The sequence below is a fragment of the Onychomys torridus genome, chromosome 5, assembly GCF_903995425.1.
Source record: "Onychomys torridus chromosome 5, mOncTor1.1, whole genome shotgun sequence".
Classification (NCBI taxonomy): Eukaryota; Metazoa; Chordata; class Mammalia; order Rodentia; family Cricetidae; genus Onychomys; species Onychomys torridus.
In genome coordinates, this window is record NC_050447.1 from 96111275 (window position 1) to 96124994 (window position 13720).

The window sequence follows — 13720 nt, forward strand, 5'->3', positions numbered from 1 at the left end:
TAAGAAACCAGAGGGTCAGGTTATTTTTACAACCCTGTCTTTTCCAAATTTTCAGATATATATGTGAATAATTCACACCTTGAGATAAGAGTAAATGCTTCAAGGTCATCTAGATAAAAAGAAAAATCAAATATTAAACTTTGCCATCAAAGGATCCTCAACAGGTACAAGTTGACTATAACAGGCAACATATATGCATTAGTTCTTTTGAATATTAACCTAATTTTCCCCTGCAGCTCATTCTGTATTCTACCAGTTACTTTCATAATCTACATTAACAAATTATTTCTCGTTCTCCTTGTCACACTACTCACTACCTCCCCTCTACCTCCCTCTCCTACTCTTCTGACTGTAGAATATAAACACTGAAAGACTATGGACCCCAAAAATTACAGTGCTCTGCATGTTTTTATCCTGCTTGGCTTCTCTGATCACCCTCAACTGGAAAAGATCCTCTCTGGAGTTGTCACCTTTTTTTATGTTATTACCTTAGTGGGTAACACAGCTATCATTCTTGCATCCCTCCTGGATGCTCATCTCCACACACCAATGTACTTTTTCCTCAGGAATTTATCTTTTCTGGATTTGTGTTTCACAACAAGCATTGTCCCTCAGATGCTGGTTAACTTGTGGGGACCCGATAAGACCATCAGCTCTGTGGGTTGTGTTGCTCAGCTTTATGTGTACATGTGGCTAGGTTCCATTGAGTGTCTTCTCCTGGCTGTCATGTCCTATGATCGTTTCACAGCTATCTGTAAGCCACTGCACTATTTTATCATCATGAATCCACGTCTGTGTATCAAGATGATTGTCATGGTCTGGAGTATTAGTTTGGCCAACTCAGTAGTATTATGCACACTCACTGTGAATTTGCCTCGTTGTGGACACAACCTTCTGGATCATTTCTTATGTGAGTTGCCAGCTATGGTCAAGATAGCGTGTGTAGACACCACAGCAGTTGAAATGTCTGTTTTTGCTCTGGGCATTGTTATTGTCCTTACGCCCCTTATCCTTATTCTTATTTCCTATGGCTACATAGCCAAAACTGTGCTCAACATGAAGTCAAGGGCAGGACAAAAAAAAGCAATGAATACCTGTGGGTCTCATCTCACTGTAGTCTCCATATTCTATGGAACTATTATCTACTTGTACTTACAACCAGGTAAAAGGGCCTCCAAGGACCAGGGCAAGTTCCTCACCCTCTTTTACACCATCATCACTCCAAGTCTCAACCCCCTCATTTATACCCTAAGGAACAGAGACATGAAAGACGCACTGAGAAAACTCACAAGGTTTTACCATGGATTGCAGAAATAAGAAGGAACTAGAAGTCATAGAAAAGTACTAGAGAGGACAAAGCAATAAAGTAACTTCTCTAATTTAGATTCAAATAAGGAATGATCTTTGGATCATGGAGATCAATGGTTGATGTAATTATTATGTACAGAATTTGTATGGATGCAAACAACTTGAGGACCATTATGCAGATCTTCAGGTTTGTAACCATTGGCTTATTCTCAGGGAGTACATGTCACTAAGGATCTCTGTTTGCTAACATGTAGCACAAAGGGACTCTAAATGTAAACTTGAATGTGTTTTAACTTCTTTGGCAGCCCCATGGAAACTGCTTTGTCTCATTCTATAATTTCTATGTTAATGCTCACATATTCTAAAACATCAACCCAAATTATATCATGTCCATTGTATTTTGTACATTAAATAACCATACACAAATAATTTGAAGTGTTTGTCTACTTTCAAGTTAGGTTTTCATGAAACCAAGACTCTCTCGAACTTCTTATGCATCTGAGGATGACCATGAGCTTCTTGATCCTCCTGCCTCAACCTCCAAAATACTGGGATTATAGGTATGTATCACCACACCAAGTCCATGTTACAGGCATGTGCCACCATATCCAGTATGTATGGTGCTCTGGGTTGAATCCAAGGCTTCATACGTGCTAGGTGAGCCCTCTACCAACAGCACTATATCCCCGACCTTATAAATAAGTTTGTATATTGAATCTTTGTTACATCATCCAAACATTTATTCATATTTAGCTCAGATAATGCAATATGGTAGCAATCATAATAAAGGCTACCTAAAGAGTGACTTGTTTACCCTTTGTCAGGGATACTTGGTACTAACGTCTTTTGCAATTGCCTATTTTTTCTAAGATACACAAATGAAAGCACACAGATTAAAGTGTTTTAAATGTGACCATGGGGTTGGGGATTTAGCTCAGTGGTAGAGCACCTGCCTAGCAAGTGCAAGGCCCTGGGCTCGATCCTCAGCTCCAAAAAAAAAAAGTGACCAACAGAGGGCTGGAGAGATGTCTCAGTGGTTAAGAGCATTTGTGGGTCTTCCAGAGGACCTGAGTTTGATTCCCAGCACCCATATGTCAGCCCACAACTGTCTCTATTTCTAGTTCCAGAGGAATCTGGCACCCTCTTCTGTCCCCCAAGGACATCAAGCACACATGTGGTACACAGCCATCTATTCAAGCAAAATACCAAAAACTAAAATAAATTTAAAGGTGACAACACAATCTTGCTTATTTCTCAATCATTCATAAAAAAAATATATTCCGTGGTTATCTCAACATTAATGAAAAGGGAATATGATGAATTTGATACTAGTTATAATTTTGATATATGCTATGGAATTTGTGAGACTGTTAAGAGGTATTGTAATGTTTCCATGTGATGAAATTTCGTAAGTTAAATGAATTTTTATTTCTATATATCATGATATTTAGCTTTCCAAAAATAGTATTTTATTCAAACTTTCATATTTTCTATTATCTGATATCCTTCTCCAAAAGATCTCTTTTTGATAATTTCAATAAATCAGCCAGGCAGTGGTGACACACACCTTTAACCCCAGCACTTAGAAGGCAGAGTCAGGTGGATATCTGTGTTAGCAGCCAGCCTGAAATACAGAATGTGTCAGGACAGCCAGGGCTACACAGAGAAACCTTGTCTCAAAATATAGATAGATAGATAGATAGATAGATAGATAGATAGATAGATAGATAGATAGATATAATTTCATTAGATCAAGATAGAATTCACAGAATACCTTGATAAAATCTAAAAATGTCATGATATTTTTTCCTCTATTGCTTCATTATTCATGAGATGTAAAGAAGTCATTGGAAGCTTACTTACTTAGCCAATCAGATGACACTATAACATCACATAAAATACATTTAATGCAGAATAGGATATTGTCAATTTTTTTGTCTTCCTCTTCATATCTCTTTCAAAGTTATATTCAAAACAGCTCACCATCCCACAACAAAGACTGCAAATTTGTAGCATGAATATCACCCTACTCATTATTCTGTTTGTGAAGTTTTTCTAATCTTTGTAACCTTTGTGACTAGTGAAGCTGAATTTTATAGTAAACACTTCCTAGTTTCAATAAACTCAATATGTAAACCATACAGTAGTTCTAGACCTCCAGGAGCGTTACACTGTCTACATAAAATTGTTTGTCTCTGCATGTCTACTTTTCATTTCCCTTTGGTTTGTTTTTTTCTGCATTTATACTAGAAATTAAATTAAACCTCATATACTTTTGTTTATCTGAATTTAGATATTTAAATCATTACAGAAAATATATGTGCTGAATTGTAGTTAAAATATTGAACTTCTAGGAACTAATCAATGCCTTTGTGAGCTGATCAGTGTGATCTGACATGAATAACCTATGACAGGAGATGTAAATGATAATAAATAATAATGATAATTAAATTGAATTTTCACTTTAATAAATCGCTTTCTTGTGGGGTTTTTGTGGGTTTTGTTTGGCTTGGTTTTTTGAGACAGAGTTTCTCTAAGTAGCCCTGGCTGTCCTGGAACTCACTCTGTAGACCAGGCTCGCCTCAAACTCACAGAAATCCACCTGCCTCTGCCTCCCAACTCTGGGATTAATGGTGTGTGCCACCGCCACCCAGCAATAAATTGCTGTTTTGAAGAAGGAATCAGGTCAATATTCATAAGACTGTCCACACTGGACAAAGCGCCACACAACAGGATCAATACTTTTACAAGCATATACAATATGAAGAAAGGACAGAGAAGACAAACACTAGACTAGAAATCAGACCAGATTTGGATCTCACATTTTCCTTGATTAAATACAAATCTCAGCTACAGTACACATCTGTCCTACCAGCACTCAGAAGGCTGAGGCAGGAGAATTGTAAGCTCCAGAACTACCATGTCTCAAATAAAGAATAAGATAGAATAGAGTGGAACAGAACAGAATCTAGCCATTCAGTGTGTCCAGGTCTTCATTTCCTAGATTTAAGATGGATTACAAATAGGATCTCCCCTTCTCCTGTTGACGCTTTCACTGATTCACTATGCTTAGCCTTGTGAATTTCAGCTGTTCTTTTGCATAGATTAAGTTCATCCAGAGCAAACAGCAAAGCTCTCTTCTGAAATATGGAGGCACTTAGGCTGGCTTCAAAAATAGGATACTGACAGGCGTCAGTGTCACAACTGCTTCCAGAGTCCCTAGGGTTAGCAAACAGCAAATGGGACAAAATTAAGTTAATGTACTTTTTGTTCCCTGTGAAATGAAGGAGCATATACATAAGCCAGGGGGCCAGCTTTTCTTTCATTAAAATATGATTATATCATTTCATTTCCCCCTTCTCTCTCCTCCACCTAATCCCTCACATGCCCCATTTTACTGACTCTTGAATTCATGGCCCCTTTTTCTTTGTTATTGTTACATGTATATGCATCAATATATAAATATAACTTGCTCGGTCCATTTAGTGTTACTTGTATACCTATGATTTCAGGGCTGAACAATTGACATTGGTAACCAGTTAGGGGGCTCATCCTGAGGAAGACTATTCCTCCTGCTCTCAGCATCCCTTGGTTGAATACAGTTCTTTGTTTAGGGATGGGGCTCTGTGAGATTATGCCCTTCTGTATTAGCATGTCTGTAGGTATCACTTTCTGTTGAGGCAGGCCCTGTTCATTTTGTGAGTGTAGCTTCCCTGACATTTTGAGAAAACACAATCGCATAGCAGACATCTTGCTCCTCTGGCTCTTAAACTGAGAAAATGCCTACATAAGATTTGCCTGAAAGCAAGTCTGTAGTGCATTTTCTTGACTAACAGTTGATGGGGAGGGTGGCAGCTGACTGGGGTGTTAACACCCCTATGCAGGCTGTCTCGGATGACAAACAAAATGAGGAGGATGTGAGGAACAAACCAGTAAGAAGTGATGGTTCCTCCACAGCCTCTGCTTCAGTCCCTCCCTCCAGGTTCCTGCCCTGTGTTTCCTTACTGACGGACTATTAACTAGAAGTAAAAGGGAAATAAGCACTTTCATCTCCAAATTGCCTTTGGTCAACTTGGCACACCACTATAATACTCTTAAACAGTAACTGTTCCCTTCCTGCTTATCCCCAATATCTCATAGTAATATCAATATCACCATATAAAACATTCCAACTTTTAAAGTCTTTAAAATTCAAACACAAGCTGGGTGTAGTGGTACACACCTCTAATCCCAGCACTTGGGAGGCAGAGGCAGGCTGGTCTCTGTTGAGTTCCAGGACAGCCAAGGCTGTTACACAGAGAAACCCTATAACAAAAAACCTAAAAACAAAAAAATTCAAACACCTTAAAAGTTCAGTATCTGAAAAATAACATTCAAAGTTTCTTTTCAAAGTTCAAAGTCTATCTAAAAATCCCCAATATTCTATAACAGTTCTTGAGGCCCACACTACTTCCATTCAACACTTGCTGCTGTCCTTAGTAGTTGACTTGTGGTACTGGCAAATCCAAAATACTGGGCTCACCACTAAAACTACAGTGCATCTTCACCAACGGCCTTTTCTGGACTCTCTTCAGGGAGTATGACACTGGTACATGGTGCCAAGCCTCACATATGTCCTGGGGCATCTACTTCAACTGAGATTGCATATGCAACAATGTCCTCTCCTAACCTCTCATAGTACCAAGCCTTAGCTGCTCTCCATGACCACTTTACACCTTTAAAACCAGTACCATCTTGGAGACTGTTACCAATTATCTAGTTTGACTATTGGCATAGGATGCAGCCTCTGCCCCTCTGAACAGCTTCTATGTACTGACCTGAGGACACATGTCTCAGAAAATTTCACCTCAATGATACTGGCATCTTCTTAATTACTGGTAATTTATCAGCTCTAGCTACCCAACATCAACTGTACCAACAAAGCAAAGGTTTCACTTTATTGGTTCTAGTCTCTTGTTAATCCCAGTTGAGTCTTTGCCCACAGCTGACCAAAACAACAGATTGTTAATTGAAAATATCAAACATATGCCCACAGTAGAGTCATGGCTTCCTCTGAAACTTGCATCACAATAGTCTTATCTTCCAAACTCCCATAGAACAGCCCACTGAGATTTGAGCACTAAACAGCTTTTCTAGCCCAAAGTTCAAATGCTACTATAATTCTCCAAAAAATTACATGATCATATTTTTCACACCAAAGCCCCATGATCCAGTGCCAATTTCTGTTAGGGTTTCTATTGGTATGATAAAACACCATGACCAGAAAGCAGCTTGGTGAGGAAAGTGTTTATTTTTGCCTTGCACTTCTGCATCATAGCCATCATCAAAGGAACTCAAGGCAGGGACTCGGGGCTGGAACCTGAGGCAGGGATTAAGTAGAGGCTAGAAAGGAATGCCGTTCACTGGCTTGCTCCTCCTGCCTTCCTCAGTTTGTTTTTTTATACTATCCAGAATGACCTGTCCAGTGATGACACTACCCACAGTGAGCAGGGTCCTCCCACACCAATCATCAACCAAGAAAATGCACTACAGAGTTGCTGACAAGTCAGTGCTATGGGAGCATTTTCTCAATTAATATTTCTTCTTCCTAAAAGTCCCTAGCTTGTGTCAAGTTGACATAAAAAAATAAAAATTAAAAAAAACACATAATTCCTTTTAAGGTCTCCAACTTAATGGAGTACACTTTATAATATTCTGAGTTTCTTTGGTGTCTGTTGTACTGTTTCCTTGTTCATTTCTGGTTCTGTTCATTCGGGTGCCCTCTTTCTTTGATTTTGTTAGTTGGACCGAGATTTTGTTTATCTTCTCAAAGAATCAGCTCTTAGATTTGTTGATTCTTTGTATTGTTATTTTGTTTCCATGTCATGCATTTCTGCTCTGATTATTTCTTGCCACCTACTGGATTTGGTTTGGTTTGTTCTTGTTTTTCCAAATTCTGAAATTAAATCATTAATTAATTTATCTATGCTCTTTCTGATTTGTTTTAATGTAGGTACTTAGAACTATGAATTTCCTTGATTTGAGTGTGCTCCAGAGATTTGGTTGTGTTGTATTTTCAATTTTGTTTAATTTCAGGAAATTTTGTTTTCTTTCTTAGTTTTATCCTTGACCCATTCATCAGTTAGTAATGAGTTGTTTAATTTTCAGAAGTTTGGAAACTTATTAGGGTTGGGTTTGTTTTTTTTGTTGTTTTTTTTTTTTTTTTTGCTATTTTTAAGTTTTATTGTGTTGTAATCAAATAGGATACCTGGAGTTATTTCAATTTTTCTGAATTTATTGATTTTTTAAAAATATTTATTTATTCATTATGTATACAGTAGTCTGCCTGCATGAAAGAAGAGGGCACCAGATCTCATTATCATCGGTTGTGAGCCACCATGTGGTTGCTGGAAATTGAACTCAGGACCTCTGGAAGAGCGGCCAGTGCTCTTACCTTCTGAGCCACCTCTCCAGCCCTTTTCTGGATTTATTATGGTGTGTGTGTGGGGGGGGGGGGTGTTGATGTTTGGGTGGAATATTCTGAATATGTCTGCTAAACTTTCTCAATATATGATATCATTTAATTCTGATGTTTCTCTGTTTATTTTTTTGTCTAAATGACCTGTATACTGGGGAAAGTGGGGTGCTGAAATCACCTACTACTAATGGATTGCTGTTAATCTGTTTTTAATTCCAGTAGTATGCTTTTTAATGAAATTGGGTTTGGTGCCTATGCATTTAAGATGGCGATCTCTTTTTTGGTTGATTGTCCCCTTGTATAAAATGGGATGTCTTTACCTCTTCTAATTAGTTTTAGTTTGAAGCCTATTTTGTAAGATATTAGGATATCAATGTCTGCTTACTTCCTGGTTTCTTTTGACTCAAGTATGTTTTTCCCATCCTTTCACTTCAGGGCAATTCCTATCTTTAAAGCTAAGGTGCATTTCTTGTAGAAAATAGAAGGATAGATTTTTTTTTTCTTAAATCTATTTGGTCAGCCTGTTTCTTTTAATTGGAGAATTAAAGCCATTAATATTTAAAGTTAATTTTGAAAAGTGTGTGTTATTTGCAGTCATTTTGTTGCTGACTTTTGTTTGTGTTCTTAGTCATACATCGTGTTTTAGGAATTAATGCTTTGCTTGTTTTCTTTCTGCAGCCTGTTGGCTATACTTACTCATCTCATCAATTATAAATATTGTTCCTAGTATTCTCTTTAGAGTCAGTTTGATGGACGTGAATCTTGTTAGCCTGCTTGAATTTTGGAAAGTTTTTCTTTCTCCTTCAAATATGACAGATAGTTTTGCTGGGTACAAAAGTCTAGGTCAATAGCTATGATCTTCTAGAACGTGGAATGCATTTCTACAGGCTCTTCAGGCTTTCACATTCTCTGCTGAGAAATTGTCTGTTATTTTGATGGGTTTTCATTTATATGTGACTAAAGTTTTTTTTTTCTCTTTCAGCTTTCAATACTCTTTCTTTTCATATTTAGTGTTTTAACTATGATAAACTATAAAGAGTTTCTTTTCTGGTCTTGTCTATCTGGTGTTCTGTGTGCTTTTTGTATGTATATTGCTGTCTTAATTTGACAAAGTTTTCTCCTGTGACTTTGTTGAAGTTCTGAAGGTCTGTGGAATTTTCTCTCCCATTTATGACTACAAAGATTTGGTCTTTTCATGATGTTCCACAGTTTCTGCAGGTTACTGTCCTCCTTTTTTAAGTGATTCATACATTTTCTGGTATAGTTGCTCTCTTTTATCTCCAAGTCCTAAAATTCCTTTACTTAATCCATTCTACTTATAAGTTTTTCCCTTCAGTTGTCTATCAGTTGGGTTATTGAGAATTTCATTTCCATCTTTATTTTGGGCTTGAGTTTTCCTCAATATTTCTACCTCTGTATTGAAATTTATTTTCAAATCCTGCATTGTCTTCAGCATTTCATTCAGCCTTATGTTTGTGTTTTCTTGGACATCATTCAAGTGTTTATTCTCTTTGAATTTTTTCTCTTTACATTCATTGAGCTATTCAAGTTTTCTTTAAACTCCTTGAATTTTTTGTTTTTCAAAATAGGGTCTCACTATGTAGCTTTGGCTTTACTGGAAATTACTATGTGACCAAGCTTGTCTCAAACTCAAAGAGAAATACTGTCTCTGCCTCCAAGTACTGGTATTAAAGTCATGTACCACCCCACCCTGGCCTTTGAATTCTTTGATGAAGTGTATGATGCTTCTTTTAAATTCTGTGTCCTAGAGTTCGTCTAGGCAGTTCTCAATGGAGAACATTTCTAAAGGACTGGTGGATTGGGGAGTTGGAAAAATGTTATATTTATATTTCATACTATTTGAATTTTTACCATGAGTCCTAGAGACAAATATTCTTTTAGTTCAGTGCCTGACATAGATACAACAGGCTGAGACACAGCACAGGACATGTGGTGGAGTTGAGCCTGAATGTTATATATGCCATGGATCTGATAAATTCAGGCGAACACCAGAGCCTGTGCTATCCAAGCCTCCAGGGCCTGACTGACCAGATTATACAGAGGCACTGGATGTTAGACAAGATCTAAGCCTGGGGGTTGAGAATGGTATGCAAAGGGGAAGATCAGAATCAGGAAGATTCACCAACCTGTGCCCTGGAATAAACTATGCAGAACCCAGCTGCACAGACAGCCGCTGCTTTTCCTTTCCAATGAGTCTTGCTTTCCACTTCTCCCCACCCCTTCTTAAAAGTGGGTTTGGAAGATACACCCTAGAAAGGTCAGGTCTGTCTCAGAAGTGGTTAGAACTGTGTCTAGGATAGGCGTTGTCACCCTAGAAATACTTTTAAATGAAGAGACTGGCACCAGAGAGTAAAGATTCTAAGACATTCCAAGAAGGCAAGAGAGGCTAATGGGGTCTGGAAAGTAAAACTTGTCCTGCAACCTATCATCCCCAGGGGAGCAGAGCTCCATCTTGATTTCACTGTCCATGGATCACTCACAAGATTCATTGGCATTACTGCCCCAGAGATAATCATTTTGTAGCTATTGAGAGGTTCAGGGAACATGGTGGTATTGTGTTCCCCAAAATATTGTGCACCCTAATAAACTTATCTGGGGACAGAGACAGAACAGCCACAATATTAAACACAGAGGATAGGCAGTGGTAGCACACGCCTTTAATCCTAGCATTCCAGAGGCAGAAATCCATCTCCTCAAGGATACAGCCAGGCTTGGTGAATAGCGCCTTTAATCCCAAGAAGTGAGCCTTTAATCCCAGGGAGTGATGGCAAAACAGAAAGATATATAAGGAATGAAGACCAGGAACTAGAGGCATTTGGCTAGTTAAGCTTTTAGGCTTTGGCGCAGCAGTTCAGCTGAGATTCATTCTGGATGAGGAAACAAGATCAGCTGAGGAACTGTTGAGGTGAGGTAGCTGTGGTTTGTTCTGCTTCTCTGCTCTTCCAGTGTTCACCCCAATAACTGGCCTCAGGTTTTATTTTATTGATAAGAACTTTTAAGATTCATGCTACAAGGGAATTCATCTGTTTTGGAGGAACCTGCAGAGTACTGACTGGGCAGAGGCTGTCGAGAGCATGCCTTCTACAAGAAGCCAGTGAGCAGAGCAAGTCCACTTGACTGCTTTTTGCAGTGGTGGTCCAAGAAGTAAAAAAAAAAAAAAAAAAAAATCAACATTCTCTGTTCTCTGGAAATCTCAAGAAGAGAAAAAGTTATTATAGGTTCAACAAAACTCAGTTCTGCCAGAGTTATTGGATTATTTCAACTCTGATAAAAATGCATGCTTTTCAGATGGGAAATCCTGAAAAATAGGGCCAGCCAAGACCCTCCCTGGCAGGAAGAAATTTATTCTGGAGACACTTGTGCTATATCCTTTGGCTCTTGAACTACTGAAATAATGGAATCCAAGAAGTTTTGGTTTTCCTAGGAATCATATGTTGAGCAAAGGAAAAGGCTGAAGCCTGGTGCCAACCAGAGAAGGAGTTTGTTTCCTGCAGAGAGATTTCACAAAGTTCTGACAATTTGTCCCACAGCCTTGTGGGAGAAGGAAGTAGTGGCAATAATGTCCAGTGGTGCCAAACCCTGACCAGGCCTACTTTAGTTATGCATACCACTTGCCCTCTATTTAAAACTAAACTCCGCCCTAGTGACAAAAAGATGAGTGTGGGTGGTTGTCATGGCCTCTTTGTTCCATTTCCGAATGTGGCCACATTGAATCTCTTTTACCTGCTTTGCACTACTACATTGTTTTAATCTCTCAGATAATACACCCCAAATGCAATTTCCCTTCCCCCTCTCCTCCTAGTTCCCACTTCCCCTCTTCCCCATATCTACTCCTCCTCCCTTTCCCTTCAGAAAACAGCAGGCCACCCAGGAATATCAATAGAACTTGGCATAATAAAACGCAATAAAAGTAGGCACAAACCCTCATATCAGGGCTGGATGAGGCAACCAGTAGGAGGAAAGGGGTCCTAGGAACAGGCAAAAGAGTCAGAGTCCCATGCAGGCTCCATGATTGCTGCTTCAGACTCCGTGGTTTCACTTCAGATCATATAAATCTTTTGCCTTTCTCTACTGTTTCTTTAGTTGACAAATTAATGGTCTGTGGCTGAGCTAGTGCTTAGGCTCTTATCCTAACAGCTCTAAAAGCAGCCACTCACACCAAACTGTGCCTCGGAGATTCAAAAGCCAAGAATAGGGACAGAAGATGACAGCCTCCTTACAAGGACAGCTATGAATCAGGCAGAGACCTGATTTCATTGGTTCTCATGGGGTGCTCTTTTGACTGAGGCCCTGGAGTACAGCCAAGGTGCCACTTTAGTGGCACCATAGTGCCATTGAGAACAATGTCAACAATGGGACTTGTCTTAGCATGCAAACAGACATGAACTTCCTTTGAGAATTTAAAATTTGGAGAATTTTCAAGAAGAGGAGCTTAAAATATAGACCCTAAATAGTTCTATTACAATGGTTCTCGATCTTTAAATGTTGCAGCTCTTTAATACAGTTCCTCATGTTGTGGTAACTCCCCCACCACCACAATAAAATTATTCCATTGTTACTTCATAACTGTAATTTTGCTACTTTCATGAATCATAATGTAAACATCTGACCTGGATCTCACAAAAAGATTGAGACCCACAGGTTGAGAACCATTGTTCTGTAAGTACTACAAGCATGGGTTGATGGATTAGTAGAATAGTAACTGGAGGGGCCTGGATCAGACACAAACTACATCTAAACACCTATTTTCACAGAGAGGTCCTTTATTAAGCAGGGAAGAAAAGTTAAAAGTGACTGCTTTCTGACTCAGGCAGAAAAACAGCAGCAAAAAACCTTGAAGGTACAATTTTTAAGAGAAGAAGGGGAAGTCTGTGTTAGAATAGGTTAGGATGCAGGGGTAAGGGAGCTAGAGATGAGAGAGAAGAGGAGGGACAAGGAAAGGGGGCAGGGTGTTTGTCCCAGAGGGACAAAGGACTGCCTCTGGACAGAGAGGAGACAGATGTGGCACACAGGCAAATGGCGGTTTATAAAGGTAAAGAGGGAGACCCTGTGCTAGGATGAGGTGTTTCATTTTAATTATGCATGTTAATTAGGTGAGCCAAAAAGGGAATTCTGATTGCTGGACCTTGGTGGTCAGCCTCAGGAGGAAATGGCCAAATAGGTGAAGAGACATTGGTGGCTAGCTTTAGGAATTTAACTTAACGTTTTTTTTTTTTTTTTTTCTTTTTAGCAAGGCAGAGGGAATGGGGGAAAAGGGCAAGGCCTGCCAGAGCCATGCTTGAGTGGGCTAGTGTCCCTTCAGCAACAACAATAAAAATGATGTAATTGTGCCATCTTCAGATAGCCCAGCTAACACACAAGAACATAAAACATAATTTTTGGTTTTCATGTGGCCACTGTGTTTACTTAAACTTGTATGAAAGGGTTAAAAGCTTTAATATTCATTGATGGCCATCTCCTCCTGCTACTCCTTCTTCCTCACCCTGTGTGTCTCTGTGTCTCTGCCTCTATCTCTCTGTGTGTCCTCTCTCTTTCTGTGTCTCTGACTCTTTCTCTCTCTCTCTCTCTCTCTCTCTCTCTCTCTCTCTCTCTCTCTCTCTCTCTCTCTCTCCCTCCCTCCCTCCCTCCCTCTCCCTCTCCCTCTCCTCATCTCTTCATAATAAATATCTGACAAAGGCAGCATAAGAAGCAAGGTTTATTTGACTCCCAGTTTCCACACATATACTTCATCACAGTAGGAACGGGAGGCAGCTGACCACACTATATCCATAGTCCTGAACATAAACATGGTGGAAGTTAACATTGTGCCTAAGAAAGTCTAGCTACTAAGTGAATGCCAGATAGATGATCTTGAATGGACTGATGAAGCTGCTGGTGATAAAGGCCATTGTTCCTTTAGCTCGCCACATTCTGGCTGATTTTTTTTCATTGACC

General features: G+C 39.2%; 1 protein-coding gene across 2 annotated transcripts; it reads left to right on the forward strand.

Moving 5' to 3' along the window:
• Nucleotides 1-375: 375 nt before the first annotated feature.
• Nucleotides 376-7967, forward strand: LOC118584889 (olfactory receptor 2W1). 2 transcript variants are annotated; one of them, XM_036189242.1, is made up of 2 exons: nucleotides 376-1281; nucleotides 7941-7967. In XM_036189242.1, the coding sequence occupies exons 1-2, from the start codon at nucleotides 376-378 to the stop codon at nucleotides 7965-7967; spliced, it is 933 nt and encodes a 310-aa protein (XP_036045135.1). The 2 variants fall into 2 exon arrangements, with proteins under 2 accessions (XP_036045135.1, XP_036045134.1); XM_036189241.1 differs by lacking the exon at nucleotides 7941-7967 and having other exon boundaries at nucleotides 376-1322.
• Nucleotides 7968-13720: the final 5753 nt, after the last annotated feature.